This window comes from Equus quagga, chromosome 15, assembly GCF_021613505.1.
Source record: "Equus quagga isolate Etosha38 chromosome 15, UCLA_HA_Equagga_1.0, whole genome shotgun sequence".
NCBI classification, from domain to species: domain Eukaryota; kingdom Metazoa; phylum Chordata; class Mammalia; order Perissodactyla; family Equidae; genus Equus; species Equus quagga.
In genome coordinates this window covers 64,559,280-64,581,975 of record NC_060281.1, presented here as the reverse complement: position 1 = coordinate 64,581,975, position 22,696 = coordinate 64,559,280, and the positions used below count along the sequence as shown (strand labels likewise).

Genomic DNA, 22,696 nt, shown 5'->3' with positions numbered 1-22,696 from the left:
ACCCCAGCCCCCACCGCACACGCACCCCCAGCCCCTACCCCAGTCTACCGCGGTGCAAGGGCTCCACCAAGCGTCCTCCGAGAGCGCTGCGGCTGACGCTCGGGGTCCCCAGCGGTGACCGCGAATCCGAGCTTCGGCGGGGGTCCGCGTGCGCAAGGGCGGGGAGCCAGGGTCCGCTCCCCAGGAAGCAGCCCGGCCGCGGCCGCCACCGGCCCGGGACCATCTGGGGACACCACAAGAGCCTTCCTTCGGGCCGCCGCAGCCCGGGTCCCCCGGTGGACGCGTGGGGCGACCGCCGACAGGTTTGGAGCATCCACCCATAGGTGCGGCGGGGCGCGGGCCCTTTAAGACGGCGGACGGGGCGAGTGCGGCCGGTGTTTATTAGCATACATTAGCATGCCCCGCCCCGCCACTGGGAGGTGGGCGCCGGGCTCAGTCGGGCTGGGAGGGGCGCGGGGCGCGGGCCCTTTAAGGCGGCGGGCGGGGAGAGCCCGGCCGCGTTCATTAGCATATATTAGCATGGCCCCGCCCCGCCGCGGGAGGCGGGCGCCCGGCTCAGTCTGGCCCGGAGCTGCGCGCGGCGGAGCGGGGTGCAGGGGCGCGGGGCGTGGGGCGCGGGGCTCGGGGCGCGGGGGAGTGGGGTGCGGCGGCTCAGGAGCGCGGGGCGCGGGGACCTCCACGGCCGCGCCGACCGGCCTGAGAGCGCAATGGGGCCCGGCCCGCCGGCCTCCCGGCCCCGGCTCCCGCCGCTGCCGCTGCTGCTGCTCGCGCTGGCGGCCCGCGGGGGCTGTGCTGCGCCCGCGCCCCGCGCCGAGGACCTTAGCCTGGGAGTGGTGAGTGCGCGGCCGGGATACGGGGATCCGCGGGCCGGGAGGACCCCATCAGGGCGCCTGGCGCCTGCGGGAAGCCGGGGCGCCCTGGACCCATTTCCTGGGCAGGAAAGTTGAGGCTGGGGCGCAGGCTGAGAGCTGATCCTCGCGCACCCAGGTCTGGGCCGACGTTTCCAGGTCTGGGAAAGAGGCACCAGGTTTGTTTTTGGCTCCGTGCGTTCGGAGTGCCCCGCAGCCGCAGGAATCCCCCGAGGTGGGGGTTCGCCTAACCGGAGCCCCCGTCCCTGGCTTGGAGCGGCCCACAGGGGGACCCTCAGGCGAGTGGGAGGGCTGTCGCAGCCGCCCGGAGCAGTGCGCCCCGCGTGCTTTCCCAGTGGGAGTGGAGGGAGGGACGGGCGCGCCCCGACAGCCAAGGAGAAGCCGGGGCTGCGGAGCGTGGTCGCCCGGGAAGGCTGGTGGTTCTCGAGTTTGCTCCGTGGACGGGGTTGGACAGCAGGGGAGCCGGCGCCCAGCCCCCGCTGGGCATGGATCCTAACCTTTCCACCGCCTGCGCGGCCAGTCCTGGTCTGCCTCCCCTTTGGCTCTGACCTGAGCCTGATGGGCTCCCCTCCCACTCCCAGGCTCAGATGCAGCCCCACCGCCTTGCGTAGCCCCCCTTCCCTATCACCGGCTGTCTCACTGGCTTGGGAACCGTACTGGGGGGCGGCCGCAGTGGTCTCTTCCCTGTTAAGCCCGCCAGGCTCGCAGCTTCTTCCTCTGGACCTGGAAGATTTAGATCAGACTTTATGGGTTTCGCCACCCCCAGGCGGAGGAGGCCAGGCGAGAGCGCAGGGTGCTGGTGGGTTAAGCCCATTCCTTCAGAGGCTCTCTCCCCTGCAGCTGCCCTCACTCTGCTCAGATGCAGGATCCGGGCCAAGGGCCTGGCCTCCCAGCCCCTGGCCCACGTCCACCAGTGGTCTCCTGAAGGGGTGCTGATGCGGCTTCTGTCCCAGCACTACTGGCATTTGGGAGCTCCGGGTGGATTTCTGTCACCGGGAGCATTTGGGTGCCGGCACTTGGGTGGAATCCGCAGCCGCATGGTTGGCAGGACTTGGCCGCGGGTCTTTGGATGAGAAACAGGCTCTGGCCACCCCTGCCCGCCTGCCACAGCCCTTGGAGGGCGCGGCCAGAGCCCTTTCTGTCAGTGTCCAGATGTTTGAGGGACCCCCGGCAGTCTTTCTCCCAGCCAGGCTGCCCTGAAATTGGGATGCCTTTATCCGCCTTCTCCGGGCTTCTTTGTAGCTGGCGGTTTCCCTGATCCGCTCTTGGGGTGCACTCTCCGAGGGCTGGGCTGAGTGACACTGGAGCCTGGGCCCCTACCTTCCAGCTCCCAGGGGACCTGCCTGGAGGGCTAATGAGGGTCGGCTGGCTCACTGAGGGGATGGAGCCCCTAGAGGTCCAGGCAAGTTCGCTTATCACATCTGGTGCAGTTGTGGAGTTTCTCGATGCCCGCCTGGAGACAGTGGGTTGGGCACACTCCTCCTGGCTTTGAACCTGCGGGCTACGTCTTCTCCCTGCTCCTGTGGGTTCCCTGGTACCCAGGAGGGTCACGGGGCCCCACACCCCATGGGATGCACTGGGCATAGGATGTGGCTCCCCAGCCTGGAGCCTCAGAGACAGCAGGGCCCTGGTGTCTGGCGCAGTGGGTAGAGAGCAGAGGAGGCTGCCCCTGCCCGGAGAGGCTCTGACCCAGGGAAGGCCAGGACCCCTCCCGCCTGGTGTGGGGAGAGCCCACCTGCCTCTAATCTGGGTTTGTAGGCAGAGGGCGGTCTCTGGTGGCATTCGGAGGAATGACACTCAGAACATCTGACCCGAGGTGCAGGAAGCCACAGACAGGCAGAGATTTATGGGGAGGAGGGGAGACTCCTGTCTGTCCCCCTCTCCAGACCACCCCCGGGGCCCACTGACTCTGGATATTCAGGTCTGGAGCTGCCAGCGAGGAGAAGGGCCCCTTTGTAAGTGTGACCTAGCTTCTGCCAGACAGAGCCATGCCCAGCGGGTCTCCAGCACTGGCTGATCTCCGGGAGGGGCTCCCCCAGCCCAGCCTACCCCCAGTGTTAGCTGGAGAACAAAGCGCCGATTGAGGCCTGTGGCGCCTAGCCAATGGTGGGCTCTCAGGCAGCGGGGGAGCGGGACAAAAGAGAGCGGCTGTGCCCTTCTGGGCTTGTCGGCTGAGCCGCAAGCCCTTCTGGGCCGGAGTTTTTCGTTATTCTCTTTCTGAGTAGGTAATGCCTGTGGCAGAACATTCAGGCGGTACAGAAGGGTCTACGGGGGGACGTCAGTCTGCCCCGTACCCCTCCATTTTCTGCGGATCCTCCTGCAGGTTGTCTGGGCTTATAAAGGGACATAAGAGCTCGGTCCCTTGTTTTTAGAGATGACAGCCTGCTGCCCGCCTCTGTGCGCCTTGTGGTTTCCCTTCACTTCACAATCTGTGCTGGAGACCGTTCCATCCCGGAGTCTGTAGACCTGCCTGGTCCTTTCTGTCTGACCCTGCTCCCATCACGTTTCGTGGCATGGACATCACACCCTGTAGCGGGCTCCGGGCGGACTTGCGGCTGGTTCCTAACATTTTACTGCAGCCAGGAGCGTGCAGAGCACCTTAGTGCCCGAGGCTGAGGCTGAGGGTGTGAGGGACCGGGGCCCAGAAGAGGGAAGCCCGGGTGACAGACTTGAGCCGTAGGGTGTCGCCCGTGGCAGGCATGCCCACCCGTCCTCTAAAGTTTCACTCGGGTGTCTATGCCCAGCAGCAAAGCCTGTGCAGTCTCATCACCTCGCACCACACGGCTGTTGGCGCATCGTTCGATCGCTGACACCTGGACGGGGACGGTGGTTTGTGGCTGAGATTGTGTGTGAGGGTGGCTGGGAAGAAACAGGGCCCTCAGTGGCCCAGGAGGCCCCAGGGGCCAGATGATGGTGGGTGGGAGCCAGGACCTTGGAGCACACACACGTGAAGGCTGTGTCCCCTCCTGGGGCCTGGGGGAGGTGGCAGGGGTGACCGTCACCCTCCTCACCCCAGCCTCAGACAGTGGCCTCTGGATCCCCGCTCCTCAGTGCCAGCACCCAAGTGAGCTGTGGGCCCTCCATGCGCTCAGGGTCCGTCAGACCTGCCTGAGGGCCGGGTGTCTCCCTCGCAGCTGCCGTCCGAGAAACCCAGCCTCGCGCCCTCAGACAAGACCGAGAGCCAGGAATGGTGGCCCCATGCCTTGGTTTCTCCCTGCGCATGGCGAGAGGCGAGGAGAGCATCTGTGTGTCCCACTGTTCTGGGGTCCCTTCCAGGTGAAGGTCCTAAGACCCACCCAACCCCTCCCGGCCCCCCTCCAAGAGACAGAGGCACGCCGTCCAGAAATGAGTTCACGCCTTGGAGCACTCGTTGCCTTTGGGGCCCGCGGCCAGCGTCTGAGTGACGGAGAAGTCCCTGTGGCCTCTTGTGGGAGCCAGTGTGGTGCGGGCAGGACTGCGCTGGCTGCCTGGGGTCTGCGCCCCAGAGCGTGGCCTGTGACTTGGTGGGCCGGCCAGCCAGCCGGACATGTCATTGCCCTTTCACATGGGCCCTTGGCACAGAGGGAGTTCTGGAACCAGCCCCTACATGTGGATCCCAGGCTGCTGCTCACCAGCCTGTGCCCTACATCCTGGGCCTCAGTCTCCCCATTTGTGAAATGAGAACAGGTCAGTTGGGACGTTAACTGGGCGCTGCCTCTGAGTTGTTTGCAACATCTGCCAGGAAGTGAGCTGCCTTCTCATTCCAGGGGGGAGGCAGGAATGGGGAGAAGGCTGGAGAGGATGGGGGGTTCAGCTCTCAGGGTGCTCTCAGACACGGTACCTGCCTGTGGGACTTCCCAGGCTGGTTCCTGCCCCAGGGCCTTTGCACTTGCTGTTCCCATGGATCATCACATGGCCGGCTGCTTCTCATCTTTCAGGTCTTGGCCCAATGTCACCCCCTAGGGACGTCTTTCTTGGGCACCCAGTTAAGGAGCCCCTCCACTCAGTCTCTCACTTCCCTCATAACCCAGCGGTTAAGGGAATAGACCCTGAAGCCAGAAAGCCCGGGTTCCCATCCCAGCTCTGCCATACTGGCTGTGTTATTGTGGGTAAGTGCCCTAATCGCTCTGTGCCTCAGTTTCCTCATCTGTAAAATGGGGTAATAGTGCCCACCTCATAAGATTGATTCAAGAGTTATTTGAGCGCCTACTGTATGCCAAGTGTCAATTGAACACCGCAGACCACACACTGTGTCCTCATACCGCTTTCCCCAGAGGGGGCTGGAAACACAGAGCAGGTCCGTGAATGGAAAGTGGTCAGTAATTATTAACGGTTGGGATCACTTCTCGTAACTATTATATGTGACGTCATCGCCCGCCATCGGATGTCACTTATTTCCGTGTTTGCCTCTTTCTCGTTAGTCCTCCCCCTGAGAATGTCTGCTCCGGATGGACACAGGGCAGTCTCCCCAGGTTTTCTCTGTCCCCCAGCGCCTGGCGCAGCAAGCGTTCCATCAGGGTGTCTGATGGACCAGGATGAGCTGTCACAGGGGCAAGCTGGGGCGTCTCTCTGGGGAAGACGCAGGGGTGTGGAGAGCACCCCAATGGCCAGCAGCCCCCGGGGGAAGACGTGCGCAGGGGGACCCACCCTGAGACGCCCCCAGCTCCTTCCTTCGGGTCTCTAGAGGCCACGTGGATCAGACAGGGACTTGAGCTGGACCGCAGGTCGTCCTTGGCATGCTGCGTGCGGGAGGGACCGAGGGGTGGAGGCGTGGACAGGTGGGGCACAGGGTGGCCCCAGGTCTGCCACCCTCGCTGCTGTGATTTGGGTCGGGGGTGGGGGCCCTATAGCTGCACTACCCACCTTCTGCTGTGGCCTCTGAGCCTCAGTTTCCTCATCTGTGGTTGGGGCTAGTGCTACCGACACCTGCTCTCCACGCCCACAAGGCTGGTGGAGTCCTGCTAGAGACGGAGTGTTAGGCGGGCTGCAGAGCCCCAGGCCAGGGCCAGTCCCGGGCACCAGGGTGGCCCCTCATGGCGCAGCACACATGCCCACTGGGCGCTAGGGGACAGCGTGCGGCCCTGTCCGGCTGGCGTCATTCAGTCCTGGTGTCGGGCTAACTCTTCTGTGCCCCCTTTTCCCCACGTCTCTGTGGGGACAACTGTGACCACGCGCGGGGCTGTGGCGAGGACTAAAGGAGTTGCTGCGCTCATTGGGCGCTTCTGTTTACCACCATTGTGAAGCGCAGGGCGCTGTCCCTCCGCCACCTGCGGAGTGGCTCCGAGCCCCTGGGGGCCCCAGTGGAGACTGTCCTTGATCAGGGCGGCTCCAGGGGGCACCGGGCGCAGCTGCCAAAAGTCACAAGGGAGTTGGCCGCGTATGCGTCAGACCTCTTTCACTGTAAACGGGGGCACACTCCGTCACCAGTGATGAACCAGGGTGGGGCAGGCGGGCAGGGACCACGTCTACAGGATGGGGCGCGCACCCTCCTCGCTGGGCCTCAGTTTCCCCATCTGTGGTAAGGCCGCAGCTCTTGGGGTCCTATGGAGGAGGAAGAGAGCGTCTCCTTGGGTATTTGGGATTATCTGCGGTGGGCGACTCCTGTGGGTTTGGGGCTCCCCTCCCCCTTCTCCTCCCAGCAGCCCTGCCCCCTCCCCCCTGCCTTCTGGAAGGTTCACCCTCTGCCTGCGCAGCCTCGTTGCCCTGGAGACGCGGTTGCCCTGGCAACAGCGGAGGGAGGACCCGGTGGGCGAGCAGGAAGGGGGCCCAGGCCAGCACCGGCCTGCGGGCTGCCACCGGCTTTGTAGGTATGGAGGGTGCTGGGGTCCCCTAGGGGGAGTTCTGGGCCCCCCACCCCGGGGCCGGCTGCGGGGCACCACCGCGGTGGGGACAGGCGGCCTAGGCGGGGCTTAGGCAGCGTTTGCCTGCCAGGACCCCAGCCTCCCTATCTGTGGGGACGGTTCTCAGCTTGGTTTCTCATGTCTCTGGTCAACTCTCCCCTTCCTCCACCCCGTTAGCCTCCTCTGTGTTTCAAAATGTACTCATTTAACTACTGGGGAAAAAATCGAACCCAAGCTATTGGGGAATTTGCCTGCATCCTCCTGAGCCTGGGATGGGCTGGCTTGAGGAGAAAGAGCTGCTGTCTTAGGCGCCCCTCCCTCCAGGCTCGGAGGAAGGTGCCTTCCCAGGAGGGATGGGGGCTTCTCGTTCAAACACATCGGCCTCCACTAAAGACTCAGGGCTGGCCTGGGGGCCCCATGGGCTCTGCAGGCCACATCCATCCATCCGTGTGTCCACCTGAGGGCCCATGACTGCCAGCTTTCCCCTAAACTTGCCACGGGCTTGTTCTGTTGTCACACATCTCCTTAGGATTTCCCTTGGTGAGCTGGGAAGTTGTTCCCACCCTTGCATTCTGGTGGTCCAGTAATTGACCTAGGAGCCGACCAGGAGGAGAGGGGACTGGCTTTATGATGCTAATGTCATGGGGGGAGGGGTTTCTGCCCCAGGGGCCAGTGGGATGTCTGAGCTTGAGAGCGTAGACCCCAAGCTTAAGCCGGTGGGTCAGCAGGAGGTGGGGGCCTCCGGCCAGCCCCTCAGATTTGGTCCCGTTCTTATGGTCTTACCGCCAGCAAGAGCTGCAAACCGCAGTGCTCCCAGGAGGTGGGCAGGTGGCAGTGGCTGCTGACCGTGGGGAGCAGGGCCGGGCCCGAGGGTAGCTGCAGCCAGCTCTGCAGGTGGACGCAGAGCTGGCCGCTCAGACCTGCAGGGAAAGCCTCCTTCTTTTCAATGTTGGCAAACATTTCAAAACCACCTGAAGTGCTGTCGAAGTCTCTAAAACCTGGAAATGGGTGTGGCCTGCTGGCCAGGCGGCCAGGCTGCCCAGGGACCAGAGAGAGCAGCTCCTCGTCCGTGAACCCCGTGGAGCCCTGCTCAGGACAGGAGCACAGCTGCTCCGTGCAGACACTCAGCTGTTATCCCAGCCTGCAGGCAGAATGGCCTGTGAGGTGGGTGCTTCTCCCAGGGTGTTGCAGACCCAGCTGGCCTGAGTGGGGGAAAGTGCCTGCCTGGGTGGCCCCTTCCCCATAAAGGGGTTTTCCTGGTAAACACCTGCTGACATCCTCATCCAGCATCATATAAGATCTGAAGAAACTCCAGAGGGCTTCCTGGAGGAGGCAGCCTCGAGGTGCTAGGTAGCAGAGCTGCTAAAGTCGTGAGGCACTGGGGCTCTGCAGCTCAGGTCTGTAAACTTAACAAAGGGCTACAAAGATGTCTGCACGTGTTTTCTGACATTTAGAAAGAAAACTGCAGAATCAAAACTATCAAATATTTGTAGGACTTTTCAAAAAAACAGATGTAGGCAGAATGACACATATTGAACACAGCAGGTTCTCTTGGGCATCGCCACTGTCTAGAATAGTGGCGCGCCGTGGGACACACTCAGTAAACTCTGTTGATGACTGACGTGAGCGCGTTTTAATGGGTCTGAAGTGATATGAAGGGGGCTCCTCCCAAAAGAAGGATGCTCAGAGCCGCCAAGATCCTACATCGTGGAGGCAGACCCAGAGTGGGGAGGTGGGCCTGTCCAGGCCAGCACCCACCTCATCTGAGCATAGGGTCACTCCCAAGGCCCCCAGGGAGAAGCTGCCCCTCTAACCAGGAGGGTCCCTTGGTTGCTGCTCACTGAGGAGCAAGTCACTTCCAGCTGCCAGTCCTGCCCGACAGCCTTAGAGGAGCCCCCAGACCCCAGGGGGTCTCCCGGGTACTCCAGTTCTGCACACACTCTTCCTGCCAGGGCTGGAGGAGGGTCCGGGCCAGTCAGGATTTGGGGACGGGGTAGAGGGACAGAGAACCCCAGGAAGGAGTCAGCGTTTCCTGGGAACGGAGCCATCTGGCTGGTTCTCTGCAGATGTATGCAAATAATATGCAAATCTACAAGGCAGCCCCCTCCCCCCCACCCGTCAGCTGAGGCCTCTGGGAGTTCCAGGAGGGTGGACCCCTCCCCCACCCAGCACCCCGTGGGCCCCTGTGGGGCAGATCCCTTGGGCAGGGAGCCTGTAGGCCTTCTGGGGCCCTGCAGCCAACATAAATGAATCAAGAGTTTTTTGTTTTTTAAGATTTTATTATTCCTTTTTCTCCCAAAGCCCCTCGGGAACATAGTTGTGTATTTTTAATTGTGGGTCCTTCTAGTTGTGGCATGTGAGACGCCACCTCAGCATGGTTTGATGAGCGGTGCCATGTCCACGCCCAGGATTCAAATCCGTGAAACCCTGGGCCACCGAAGTGGAGCGAGTGAACTTAACCACTCGGCCACAGGGCCGGTCCCTCAAGAGAATTTTTTTAATGTCCACCAAAAAGAAAGAAAGGGCCTTCAAGTTGGTGCCTTTCTTGAAGCCAGGTCTGGAAGCAAGCAGGGCTCAGGGAGTCGCTGCAATCCTGCTTTCCGCCCCTGTGGGTCCTCCCCTGGCACCAGCAGAGCACTTTGAATGGAATTGTCACAGCCTGGGAAGTTGATAGAAGCGCCATTTGGCAGCTGAAGAAATTGAAGCACCACGGTGGTGTCAGTGCCCCCCGTTCCCCAGGGCCCCCCATGGGTGGCATCAGCACCTCCCTGTCCCCCAGGGCCCCCCAAGGGTGGCAGAGGCAACTGGGGCTTGGGCAGGGGCTCTATTCGTGTCTGCGGTAAAGGGTCGTCCTGCATTTCTGCTTCCTGTTTCGCTCTGGGGACCCCACAGGGGTGCTTTTCGGCAGAGCTGTCCGCTGACAGTGCCACCTGTGTCAGGTGCTGGTGTGAGCGTTTTCCACGTCTTAGCTTGTTATGTCCTCACGTCCATCCCACATCCACAGGCAGGGAAACAGCCCAGAACGGTTGAGTGACTTGCCCCCATTGCACAGCAAGGAGGTAATCAAGTGGGATTTGAACCCGGGCAGCCTGGCTCCAGAGTCCAGGCGCTTAACCACTGTGAACGTGTGGCTCGTGACTTACTAAGACCCTTCTCCCACAGCTGCCTCTGAAGTACCTTAAGGAAGGGGCAGGCGGTGCCTCGTGGGCTCAGGGGGACTCGAGCCAGGGTGGGCTCCTCTTCTGTGGGGCTGAGCCCCCCACCTCCACCCCTCACTCTGCTTTTTGCCCACAGGAGTGGCTGAGCAGGTTCGGCTATCTGCCCCTGGCAGACCCCACAACGGGGCAGCTGCAGACGCAGGAGGAGCTGTCCAAGGCCATCGCCGCCATGCAGCGGTTCGGAGGCCTGGAGGCCACCGGCATCCTGGGTCAGTCCTCCAGGGACGGTGCGGACAGTCCTCCCTCAGCCCCACCTCCTGAGGCCTGGTTTCTCCTAACGTCCCCTCCTCCCCTTTGAGGCTCTGTACCCGCTCCAGTCTGCCCGTGGGGGCCAGGGGACAGGCCTACTGTCCCTGGGGCAAGACGGAGGACTCCTGCCCGGGAATCCTCCATTGGCGCCCTCACCACCCCCGGGTCTGGATGGAGTGGCAGGTGTGTGCCAGCCACCCCCAGACCCCGTCTCCACACCCTACAGCGCGTCTCCAACTCATTGCCCACGGGGCTAGGCGGGCCAGCTGTGGGGGCGGGATCCAGCCACCACACCCCAGTAGATTCTTGTCCTGCCGGGTGCCAGCCCTGTGTTGCCAGAACTCCCAGCTCGAGAAACCAAAAATCTAGGGCGTTTCTCTGAGCACCCCGCTTTTTACATATTGGCAACGAATTCTGATTTTGTAAAGACCCTCTGCATGGCTGGCTGATCGAAACTCGTCTGTCCCCAGGCCTCTGAAAGGGTAGACACGTGTGTGTCACACCGAGCTGGTCAGGTGTATGTCATGTGAAATGCAGGGAGCGTGGGCAACACTGGTCAGTGTCAGGGCCACATGAGAGACCACTCCAACTGGTCAGGGCCCTGCTGTAAGTTAGTGAATGCTGTGAACGACCTCTGTCCTGGTCTGTGGACATACCCCTGGCAGTGGGGCCTGGACCTTGTCTCCAGCAGAGCTCAGGCAGGGAGCCGGGGGCATGGGATGGGAGCTTGGTGCCGGCCCTCCAGGAGCTGCTGGGAATCCCTGGTTGGGGGTGGATGTGAGCTGGGCCTGGCCCCTGACCCCACCCACCCCTGCAGATGAGGCCACCCTGGCGCTGATGAAAACCCCTCGCTGTTCCCTCCCGGACCTCCCGGCTGTGATCCTGTCTCGAAGGAGGCGCCAGGCTCCAGCCCCGACCAGGTGGAGCAAGAGGAACCTGTCGTGGAGGTGGGTAGGTGGGGCTGCCCCTGGCCTGGCCTTGCCCGGGGCCTCGGAAGGGAGCACCCGTAAACCGAGAGCTTAAGGCATGAGGAATGTATCCTTTTGGTTCTGGAGGCCAGACCCCAGATCCAGGTGTCACAGGGCTGGGTCCTTTGAGGCTCTGAGAGAGAATTGGTCCCAGGCTCCTCCCGCCTGCGGTGCTGCCCGCAGCCCTTGGCCACAGCGCTCCAGTACCTGCAGCTGTCCTCACACGGCCTCTCCACTGGGGTCTGCATGTCCTCTGTCTCTCGCAGGGACGCTCCCCGGGGTTAGGGTCCACCTGATGCAGGATGATCTCGTCTCAGTGCTTCCCTTCAGTTCATCCTCAAAAGCCTGTTTCCAAATAAGGTCCCTGATGCTCAGCCCTGGGAAGGATGTTGCCGGGAGCCCCCTTAGCCCAGGGTGGGGGCACTTTGCCTGTCCTGGGTGACCCGACCCCAGCTCTGGCCCCACCCGCCCTAGAGTCCGCACGTTCCCCCGGGACTCGCCCCTGGGCCGCGACACGGTGCGCGCGCTCATGCACTACGCCCTCAAAGTCTGGAGCGACATCACGCCTCTGAACTTCCATGAGGTGGCCGGCAGCGCTGCCGACATCCAGATCGACTTCTCCAAGGCTGACCACAATGACCGCTATCCCTTCGACGGCCCCGGCGGCACCGTGGCCCACGCCTTCTTCCCGGGCGACCATCACACTGCGGGGGACACCCACTTCGACGACGACGAGGCGTGGACCTTTCGCTCCGCAGGTGCGTGGGGGCTGGGGCTGAGCTGTGGGGACCCTGCACAACCCAGGGGCACCGACAGACCCCATGGTGTAAGCGGGAGCCACGCCTGACCCCTGGAGACAAAGAAACCCCCACGACTCGCTTAGGAACGCCAACCACAGTAGCCTGAAGCCGCATGTTATCTCACTATGAGCACAGCTGGGCGCTTGTAGTTTAGGCCGATCCCGCGAAACCGTCCAGGGCAGGGCCACCCCGCCACGCTGATCTCGGCTGGGCTCGCGTGTCTGGGACGATGGGTGACATGGCATGTGTCTCCTCCGACTGACTGAGCCCAGCTATCCTCCTCCTGTCTCAGCTTCTGAGAGACAGCAGAAGCTGGCAAGGCCTCTGCGGGCCCTGGAGCTTCTGCTAAGTTCTCCTGGCCAGGGAAGTCTCAGGCCCCCAGGTTCAAGGTGGGTGGGGACATGAGTCTACATACCAGCCTGGGTGGCCCAGCCCAGTGGGCCTGAGAAACCAGCAGTGACCTCCTGGGACCCGTGGGCTTCTCTGTGCTGGGAGCCCAGGCCCATCCTCCAGGGCCAGGGAATCCATTCAGCCGTGGGGTACAGGGGTCCTGCAGCGGCCCCTCTATCTTGGGGTCCAGGTAGCCAGCAAGGCCTAAAATACTTACTCTGTGGCCTGTACAGCGAAGGCTGGCACCCCACCGTGAATGGCACAGGCAGCTAGGGGAGGACCAGGACAGCCCAGGCACCGAGAAGCCACTGCAGGTCCCGTGGGGCCTCGGTGAGCACCAGCCCAGCCTGAGTGGCTCTCAGAAGCCTCTGTCCAGTCCCAGCGCCTCCTGCACAGCCAGGACGTGTGCCCATCACACCTACCCTGGGGGCGGCCGGCCCGGCGGGGCTGGCGGTCCCTCCCTTGGCTCACGGCTCCTCGTGTCCCCAGATGCCCACGGCATGGACCTGTTCACGGTGGCTGTCCACGAGTTTGGCCACGCCATCGGGCTGAGCCATGTGGCGGCCACGCGCTCCATCATGCAGCCCTACTACCAGGGCCCGGTGGGCGACCCGCTGCGCTACGGGCTCCCCTACGAGGACAGGGTGCGCGTCTGGCAGCTGTATGGTGAGTCCTACCCCCAGAGCCAGGGTGGGGCACCCCAAGGCGGGGGCAGAAATGCCAGGGCCCTCAAGCACAGACCCCCACGGGAGGAGGCTGGCTCCGTCCCGCTCACCGTGGCGTGTGTAGGCCGTACCGGGCTCGCACCAGCTGCTCCACGGAGTGTGTGGGATGGACAAGTGAGTTCTGCCGCTGGGCATCCTGGGAGCTGGGGCCCTGCTGGCCTCTCCGCAGAGCTCTGACATCTGCAGACTTGTTTTTGTGGTAGTAAAATTTACCATTTTAACCATTTTAAGGGGTGCAATTCAACGACATGCAGTACATTCACACTATTGTGCAGCCATCTTTCTCTAGTTCCAGAACATTCTCATCACCCCCAACCAAAGGAGGCTCCGTGCCCATTGCCTCACTCCCCATTCTCCCCTCTAGCCAGGCAACCACTAGTCTCCTTTCAGTCCCTGTGGCTTCACCCATTCTGGACATTTCACATAAATGGTGTCGCACACTAGGTGGCCTCCTGTGTCTGGCTTCTCTCCCTGAGCACCGTGTTTCCAGGGCTCGCCCGCGTCACGGCATGCACCAGTTCACTCTGCTCAGGGCTGAGCGATTTTGTGTATCCATTCATCCAGGGATGGACATTTGGGTTGTTTCCACCTCTTGGCTGTTGTGAATATTGCTGTTGTGCACACGCACGTACAAGCTTTTGTTGGAACACCTGTTTTCTGTCCTGTGGTGTCTGTACCCAGGAGTGGAATTGTGGGGGGTGTGTAAACACTCATTTAACTCATTGAGGTGCCTGCGTCTTTCACTCACGTGCTGCGACGCTCCGGCTCCGGGGTGGGAGTCCATCCTGCTCGCCACTGTGGCCGGTGCCGGATCCCGTGTGCGCACAGAGTCTGTCCACCCGGTGGCCTCAGTCCATCCTGGGGCCTCCAGGAAGCTGGGTGGGATTTGGAGGGAGGCGGACGTGCCGCGGTTCAGTGCAGCTTCTCTGTCTTCACAGGCGTTCGGGAGTCCGTGTCCCCCACAGCACAGCCCGATACCCCCGAGCCTGAGGAGCCTCCCGCCCTGCCGGAGCCCCCCGACAATCGGTCCAGCACCCCGTAAGCTGTGGGCCCCTGGTCTCTACCCTGCGGCTTGTCTCTCCGCACCCAGCACTGCGCCCAGCAGTGGCTCCAAGTCCGGCTCAGGTTCTTCTGAGAAGAGCACAGCTCTGGGCTGGCTGAGCCTGAGTGACGGTTTCTGTTCTTAAACTCCTTCGGCAGTGGAGGGGCCACCTGCTCGCCGCAGCCGGGACCAGGCAGAGGGCTGGGATTTCCAGTGTGTGATGTCCTCTCTCCTTTGCCCCAGTCGTCTCCTGCCGCGCGCGTAACAAGCCCCCTGCCTAGTGGCATCAGTCCACCACCACATCCTTAGGCTCAGGGGTTCTGTAGGCCGGGGATTCAGACGGGGCATGGCCACGGGCTGGCCTCTGCTCCAGGCTTGGGGACATTCACTGGGGGCTGGAATCATCCTGACTCAGGTCTGGTGCCTGGGCTGGGCTCGGCTGGAACAGTCAGCCGGGCGCCCATCCCGTGCACGAGACTGGATCGTGAGAGGGCGTGTCCCAAGGGAGCATGTCCTGAGCCGGGTGAAAGCTGGCAGCCGTTTAGGACCCAGCCTCAAAATCTCTTACCCCGAGCCCTTTGGTTGAAGCGGTCAGAGCCCGCCCACTCTCAGTGGACCCTCAGTGGACCTGGTGCCACAGAATCTGCAGAGGCCAGCCCTGCCCTCCCCCACCTCTGCCCCGACAGCCTGGCACACCTCCTGCCACCTTCGGGCTCCCACAGACTCTAAACACAGAAACAGCAAACACCTGTATACTTAGGCTTCTGTGGCATGGTGTGGTTTGGTTCTGGTTATCCGGAAATGGGATGGCTTTATGCTTTTCTCACCTAGCCGTCCACGGGGAACTCTCGGTGAGGGCATGAGGAACCGCTCCAGCTTGCTTTGTTGTTCTGCATGTCAGTTGTTTGTTGAGTAAGTAACAGATGCCAGCAGGGCGCAGTTCTCAAGGGGCAGACATCTGTGTGTGTCCTTCCAGAGAGGCCCTGTGCATCAGTGAGAACACCGAGTGTGCGGTGCGCGTGTCCACACCGCAGGCACGCCGTTGCCGCTCTGCCGCGCCCTCCTGTGCTTGGCCGCGGAGGTCTCTGTCTGGGGAGGACGCCTGCTTCTCTAAGAGCTGCGTCCGTGCACCCTGCGCTGTGGTTAAGTCCTGTGTCGGGGGACGTTTAATTTGTTCCTGACCTTTATTCGTCACGAATGCTGTTGTGGGTACTGTCTGTGGGGCAGAGCTCCAGACCCAGAATCGGGGTCCCCTGGCAGGTGCCTTCAGCGTCTCAGTGGACAGTGCCCAGTTGACTTCTCGATGTTACGGCCACTCACACTCCTGCCAGTGGTGTGCAAGAGGTGCTTGTCCAAGTGCTCCCAGCACCCCACTCGCTCACAGGGCTCATCTTTGTCAACCACAGAAAAGGGACTCATTTTAATTTGCCTTTCTCTCTCGACGCATCTGTTGTGTGTCCCACAGCCTGCAGGCAATGATGGGGCCTCCTTCAAGGATGCTCGTCCCCTGGGGTTGTGCAAAGCCCAGCTCCCCACCGTGGCCAGGGAAGAGGGCTGCCCCCAGCTCACCTGGCTCTCTCTGCCCCCAGGCCCAGGAAGGACGTACCTCACAGGTGCAGCACTCACTTCGACGCGGTGGCCCAGATCCGCGGCGAGGCCTTCTTCTTCAAAGGTAACCCCAGCAGGGTCCAGTGGCCAATGGGAGGAAGCACGGGCCCTGCCCTGGGCCCCAGACCCGCCACTTGCAGCCCCACCCCCTCTTTCCTCCCAGGCAAGTACTTCTGGCGACTGACCCGGGATCGGCACCTGGTGTCGCTACAGCCGGCGCAGGTGCACCGCTTCTGGCGGGGCCTGCCACTGCACCTGGACAGCGTGGATGCCGTCTACGAGCGCACCAGTGACCACAAGATTGTCTTCTTCAAAGGTGGGCAGTTCCCACCCAGGCGCTCTGCCAGCGTGGGCTCACAGCCTACACTCCCTGGGACCCCCAAAACTTGCATCTGCAATGGAGGCCCATCCTGTGGTTCACTCTAAGCACAGAGCAGAGAGCAGTTCATTAATTTGTGCACGCGACTCGAATTTATTGACCACCAACTCTGTGCCCCTCACTGTGTGCCCACTGCAGGCACATGGTGGGCAAAACAAACGAAAATCCGGCCCTCGTGGGAGGCAGACATTTAGAACCCATAGGAATAAGGAAGTCCATTTCAGACAGACATGAGGGACCTGCCAGTGCAAAGGCCCTGAGGGAGGAACAGTCCAGCTGAGTGCGAAGAACGTCGGAGAGGACAGTGAGGCTGGAACCAAGTGAGATGTGAGGTGGTGGGACAAAAGTGCAGGTTGGCACCCAAGGGGCCTGGGGAGGAGCTGGATTTATTCTTGGTGCACTGGGCCACCACCTCCAGCTCCCACATCTCAGTCCAGGATGGCAGTTTCACTAAAGGAGGGGCGTCACTGCTCCTGGGGCTGGGCCCAGCCGAGGCTGCTCCCGGGGAGCCTACTGTCTGGGGAGAAGGGAGGCCCCCCCCAGCCCACAACCAGAGGCAGCCCTGCATGTTCCGGGGGCCCCTGGGGGCCGCGAGCCATCCTCAGTCACAGTGCACTGCTGTATGTGAGGGCAGCTGTGTTTTGGGGTGACAGGGTCTGATTCCCCAGGGTGAGGCCGCCCTACTGCAGTGACCAGCTCTCCAGCCCGGCCTCCCCGTGTGGGGCTCAGGGCCCGACCCTCCACGCTGACAGTGGAGTCACTGTCTCCCGAGTCGCCGCCAAGGGCCAGCCACAGTCACAGTGGCTTCACAGTGTCTCTTAGATTTGGATTATTTCCCAACATTTGAAAATCGAGAGATTCCCCCTTTAGGCTCCATAGTCCCGTGTTTGAAGTGTCAGTGTGGCCGCCGGGGCCTGCGCTTTTGCAAGGCAGCGTCAGCCCAGCAGGTCCGGCTGCCCGCGCCCAGGTCGCCCCACCCGGCCCCGGCCCCAGGGAGAGCCTGCAGCCCCGTCCTCGTGTTCGCACGGGGCTGTCTGCAGGTGAGCTGTCATTGCCTTCATCCCCTCCCCTGCTCACAGGCATCCCAGCTGTTTCCTGTCTCCAGCAAAGGATTTTTAGGTTTATTTTTGTTCTTAATTGTGGTAAAAATCACGTAACATAAAATTTACCATTTTAACCATTTTTAAGTGGACAATTTGGTGGCATTAAGTGCATTCATGTTGTTCAACCATCACCACCGTCCATCTCCAGGACTTTTTGATCTTTCCAAACTGAAACTCTGACCCCATTACACACTTGACTCCCTGTGCCTCTCCCCAGCCCCTGGCACCCACCCTTCTACTTCCTGTCCCTATGGATTTGACTCCTCTAAGTCCCCATATAAGTGGGATCACACGCTGTTTGTCCTTTGTGTCTGGCTTATTTCACTCAGCGTCCTGCCCTCAAGGTCCATCCATGTTGCAGTCTGTGTGAGGATTTCCTTCCTTTTTAAGGCTGAATAATATTCCATTGTACGGAGAGACTGCCTTGTCTATCATCTGTTGATGGACACTTGGGTTGCTTCCCCACTTTAGCTACTGGGATTAATGCTGCTGTGAACGTGGATGTGCACATATCTCTTTGAGACCCTGCTTCCAGATCTGTTGGGTGTATCCCCAGAAGCTAGATCCTATGGTAATTCTTTGTTTATTTTTTTTTCTGTTGGGAAGATTGGCCCTGAGCTAGCGTCTGTGCCAGTCTTCCTCTACTTTGCGTAGGATGCAGCCACAGCATGGCTTGAGGAGTGGTGCTGTGTCCGTGCCCAGGATCCAAACCTGTGAACCCCTGACCACCAAAGCGGAGTGCACGAACTTAACCACTACGCCACCAGACCAGCCCCATTTTATTTAATTTTTTGAGGAACTGCCAAAGTGTTTTCCACAGTGGCTGCACCATTCTACATTCCCACCGGCAGCGTCCAGTTTCCTCACATCTCCACCAACATGTGGCTGTTCTCTGTCTTTCGGATCAGCGCCGTCTGCATGGGGGTGAGGTGGCGGCTCACTGTGGTTTTGCCGTGTGTTTCCCTGGTGATTCAGGATGCCGAGCAGCTTTCCAGGCACTTATTGGCCGTTTGAATATCCTCCTTGGAGAAATGTCTATTCCAGTCCTTTGTCCAGAGGATTTTTAAACGTTCTGCTTCATTTGTTTTCTGAATAACAGGGTTGATTATTGCTGAGCAGAGGAGAGCACGTGACGACACCTGCCCCAACCTAATTCTCTCTTCCTCACCCTCCTGATGTGGCAGTGCAGTGTAGCCGCGTTTCCAGAGCGCGAAGTGGAGGATACACCCAAAGAGCATCTTAAACTATTTTTTGAAAGTTTGGCATACATGGATTTGAAATTCTGGTGATCTCTAAGCGTGTGGCTCTGTGGGAAGTCTGCCGGGGGTGCCCACACACACTGGCTAGGCCTGGGATGAGGCCTTTCTCATCTTTGCCCGTGAAGATGCCCGTGGCCCAGCTGGTCACAGAAGTGGATGAGGAGCGCAGAGCAGAGTGGCGTCTCGTGGGCGTGACTCACCCGGGGTTTCCTTTCCCTGTCTATAGAGTGGTTGCTGTCTGGGAACCTGGGTCTCCGAGTGGCAGGACCCTGGGCAGGCAGATGGGCATTCAGTGAATCCTTGCGAGGCCTCCTGGGTGTCCTGCTGTGGGGCGATCCATCGGGTGGCTGGCTGGGGAGAAGCGAGGGCTGGAGCCCCCGCTGCTTGGGGTGGGCTGAGCCCCGGCCCACGGCTCTTTCTCTCGCCCCCAGGAGACAGATACTGGGTGTTCAAGGACAATACCGTAGAGGAAGGGTACCCGCGGCCCATCTCTGACTTCGGCCTCCCGCCGGGCGGCGTCGATGCCGCCTTCTCCTGGGCCCACAATGACAAGACTTATTTCTTTAAGGACCAGCTATACTGGCGCTACGATGAGCACACGCGGCGCGTGGACCCCGGCCACCCCGCCCGGAGCCCCCCGTGGAGGGGCATCCCCAGCACGCTCGACGATGCCATGCGCTGGTCAGATGGTGAGCCAGACGGGGTGGCCTCGGTCTCCCCGCCTGTAGAGTGGGATCACCAGAGGGCCATGGGAGGAGGCCGTGAGCCGATGTGCCCACACCGCTGCCGCCCCAGAGCGTCCAGGGGTCCCCGCGGCCCACCTGCTCAGGCGCTGTTCCCTCTCCCCCATCCTGCCTCGCCCCCGTGTCCCTCCTCCAGCCTCACAGCCTCCGCCTCCTGCTGCTCACGCACCCCCCGGGGGCCTCTGCGCTCGTGCTCCAGAGCACGAGACTGCACCCCCTCCCCACAGGGCCTCTCCTGGGCCTGGCGTGTCTTCTGTTTTGTTTTCAAAGCAGCGTCTCCCACACCTAGAATGGCCTGGCACATAGTAGGCCCTTGGTAAATACCCAGTGAGGAAAGAAACTGAGAGGTGCTCTCAGCCGTGCCCCTGCTTCCAGGCAGCTCCCCGGAGCTTCCCCAGCCCGAGAGCCCTGGGTGCCCGCAGATCAGCCCGGGGCTGAGACAAAGACTCAAAAGTCTTCTCCGCCTCCCCCAGGCCCCTCGCCCCCTGCTGTCTAGCCTGATTCCCACGCTGCAGTCCCCCAGCTGAGGCGCAGCCACCCGCCAGAGCTCAGCCCACTTCTCCCCTTCTCCCCCGCCAGGTGCCGCGTACTTCTTCCGCGGCCAGGAGTACTGGAAGGTGCTGGACAGCGAGCTGGAGGTGGCGCCCGGGTACCCGCAGCCCACCGCCCGGGACTGGCTGGTCTGTAGGGAGCCGCAGGCCAACTCCGCAGGCTCGGGTGCAGGTGTAGACGGGGAGGCGGGGGCCCATGCGCGTCCGGGACAGCACGACCGGAGCCGCTCAGAGGACGGCTACGAAGTCTGCTCCTGCACTTCCCTGGCCTCCCCGGCCCCGGGGGCCTCGGGGCTGCTGCTGGCCACCGCGCTGCTGCTGCCGCCCGGCATCCTGTGGACCCTGGCCCAGGCCCTGGCACTCTGACAGCTGGCACAGCCCACGAGGGGACAGACCCCGTGAGGGGGCAGACGGGTCGGGCTGCCCAGGGCCACAAAACCAGGGACTAGTGTCCCTGCCCTTCAGTGCCCAAGACAAGAGGTCCTGGAGAGACTGATGCCACGTGGGGACTTACCGTTGCCAGCCCCTGAGCAAAGCCTGCCCGTCCTGGCGTCCGGGATGGGGACAAGACCAGCAGAGGGCGCTGCTCCTCGAGCCTGCCTGCGCCGCGGCCGTGGACAGACAGGAGGCGGCGACCTGCTGCCCTTCTCCTCCTCTGCCCGCCCTGCCCTGCCCACTGGCTGTGAGCTGGGTGGCTCCCTCCTGGCCAGGGTGGGCTGAGGAGCCGTCCTGTCGGCAAGCGAGTGACTGGACCCCGCACAGCTCTGCCGAGGGGCCTTCACCCGAGCCCCCTGCCCCTGCCTCGGGCTAATGGCCACTCTCCTGGCCGGGGCCACCGACCCCACCACTCGACCATGCCGCTGTCCCCAGTCCCGTGGGTGCTGGTTGCCTTGTGCAGGGCAGCCCCCAACACACAGACGAGCCCCCTGAGCTGGGCCCCGGCCTGTCCCCACTTGTGACGCGTTCAGACAAACATGACCTCTCCCCACTTCCTGTTGGCTCAGGCTCCGCTCGCTGATGCGCCCCAGGCGGGGCTGTGGGTGGGCGTCCTCTGGGGCTGACCCCAGACCCGCCTGCACTCCGGCGGTGGGGGCAGCCGGGAAGGCCTGCCGGTGTCACTTCCTGCCCTGCGTTTGTCGACGCCATCCTGTCCAGCGCTCTTCGACTCCTCTGTGTCCCCAGGCATCACACACGTTTCACAGGTGTCAGTGGAGCCTCCCGCCTGCAGGCAGGGTCAGGCCGGGTCAGGTCTCAGAACTGAGGCTCTGGCAAGTTCTCACTGACGCGTCTGCCCGCGCGCGGGTCCTGTGCGGGACGTGCAGAAGGAGATGAGCTCCTGTTCTTGGGCGAGGCTCCCAGGACACCGTCTGCAGCCCCGAGTGCCACCCAGCAGGCTGTGCAGGGAGGCAGCCGGGCCTGCCAGTCCAGGGAGCGGCCGATCCATCCCTCTGCTCCTCTGCTCCCTGCTGTGAGTCCAGGAGGGCAGCTGCGCCCTCCCACCAGAGAGGCAGGGAGTGGGGACCGGAACCCCTTCAGTTGGGGGACGACCTTTCCTGGAGGCCTTGGTGCCAGCCTGGCCTGCTCTTGCTGGCAGGAGTGACTTATCAGTGTGTCTCCTGGTGGATGCACCGGGGTGGGACATTCCTTGCCCCGCACTGAGCAGCCAGAGATGCCCCCAAGCTGGGGCCACCTGGGTCGAGAACCTCTGGCCCAGTTGAGTCAGCATGCCCTCCCTGGGGCTGGGGAGGGCTTTCTAACACCTGGAGCAGAGTGGGGTTCAGTGAGGAAGGAGAACAGTGCAGGGAGGAGCGACAGCTGTAAGTAGGGCGAACAGTGCCTGCGGGGCCACTTTAGAGCAGGGGTTCCCCAGGCGGGGGACTGGCCGGCAGCTTCGGGCGTCTGTGGAGCTGGTGGAAACAGCTTCTTGGCCCTACACTGGGCCTGCCAGTCAGAGTCAGAGTGCTGGGGTGGAGCTGACCATCTTTGTTGACCCCCACTCGTAAATGTGATGCAGGGAACAGGGAACGTTTGCGAACCACTGCTTTCCAGGGGGATCCGGAAAGGCCCTGAGCAGGAGGATGAGGGGAAACCGAGGGAGGAGGGGTTGGTTGTGCAGTGGTCAGAGGCAGGGCAGCCCGGGGAGGGGACAGCAGGGGCAGACGCCCTGGGGTATGATGGGCCTGCTCCTGCAGAAGGCCCTCCGGCCAGAGAGTAGCAGGGAGGTGCCTAGGGGGCAGGGCCGCCCGGGAGGCTTGTAGGGCTGTAAGGCATTGGGATTTGCCGCCTGCCTGTCATGTTGGGAAGTTGTCATCAAATTTCCCCCACTGGCTCCAGGGAGGGGCAGAAAGGCTCCCACTTCTCAGAGGGGAGTACAGGCTCCTATGCTCCATGCTCCCACCCCTACCTGACGCCCCAGTAGCAGAGGCAGGCCCAGGACGCGGCCAGGCTCAGGGTCCATCCAGGATGAGCAGCCACAGCCAGAGAGGCAGGCTCCGGGCCAGGCCCTGTGCTCACTGAGCCAAGCCGGGCCACATCCCACATCCATCTGTCCTCCGTCTGGTCCCTGGAGCCGGGAGGGGCCTGCTCATCCAGGGCACCCCTAGTGTGGTACCGCTTCGTCCTCCCCTGGCCTGCTGGAGTCCGCCTTGTGCCCTGGCGCAGCTGGGGAAACGGCCCAGAGCGGGTTCCCAGGTCCGCTGGGCACACAGCCCCTGGCTGTGGCCCAGGTTGGCAGAAGGCACGCAGGCTCTCAGGGTCGGGGGTGGTTCTGCCATGTGTTAAAGCCAAACGGTCTTTTATAAACCTCCCCAGCAGGTCTGTCCTTGAGGGGTCTGCAGGAGGTCCAGAGGGGGCCAGTCTGCATGTCAGGTCACAAGCGACAACCTGGCAGGGACGGTCGCAGCCCCTAGAGGCTGCAAACTGGGGGCTGAGCGGACGCACTGTGCTTGGTCCCGTCCTTTGTATACGTGTGTG

At 62.3% G+C, this 22,696-nt stretch overlaps 1 protein-coding gene across 1 annotated transcript; it reads left to right on the top strand.

Moving 5' to 3' along the window:
* The first annotated feature begins 611 nt into the window (after nt 1-611).
* MMP17 (matrix metallopeptidase 17) lies at nt 612-20,875 on the top strand. Its single transcript, XM_046638971.1, has 10 exons — nt 612-833; nt 9,983-10,115; nt 10,973-11,102; nt 11,598-11,881; nt 12,803-12,979; nt 13,977-14,076; nt 15,670-15,752; nt 15,852-16,004; nt 18,861-19,118; nt 19,752-20,875. Exons 1-10 carry the CDS (start codon nt 708-710, stop codon nt 20,087-20,089), a joined length of 1,782 nt encoding a protein of 593 aa, XP_046494927.1. The 5' UTR covers nt 612-707; the 3' UTR covers nt 20,090-20,875.
* The last annotated feature ends 1,821 nt before the right edge of the window (nt 20,876-22,696 follow it).

Coding starts and splice junctions, on each gene's coding strand:
- MMP17 (XM_046638971.1), top strand. CDS start 708: ATGGGGCCCGGCCCGCCGGCCTCCCGGCCCCGGCTCCCGCCGCTGCCG. Junction 11,103..11,597: donor AAGAGGAACCTGTCGTGGAG/GTGGGTAGGTGG, acceptor CACCCGCCCTAG/AGTCCGCACGTTCCCCCGGG. Junction 16,005..18,860: donor CAAGATTGTCTTCTTCAAAG/GTGGGCAGTTCC, acceptor TCTCGCCCCCAG/GAGACAGATACTGGGTGTTC.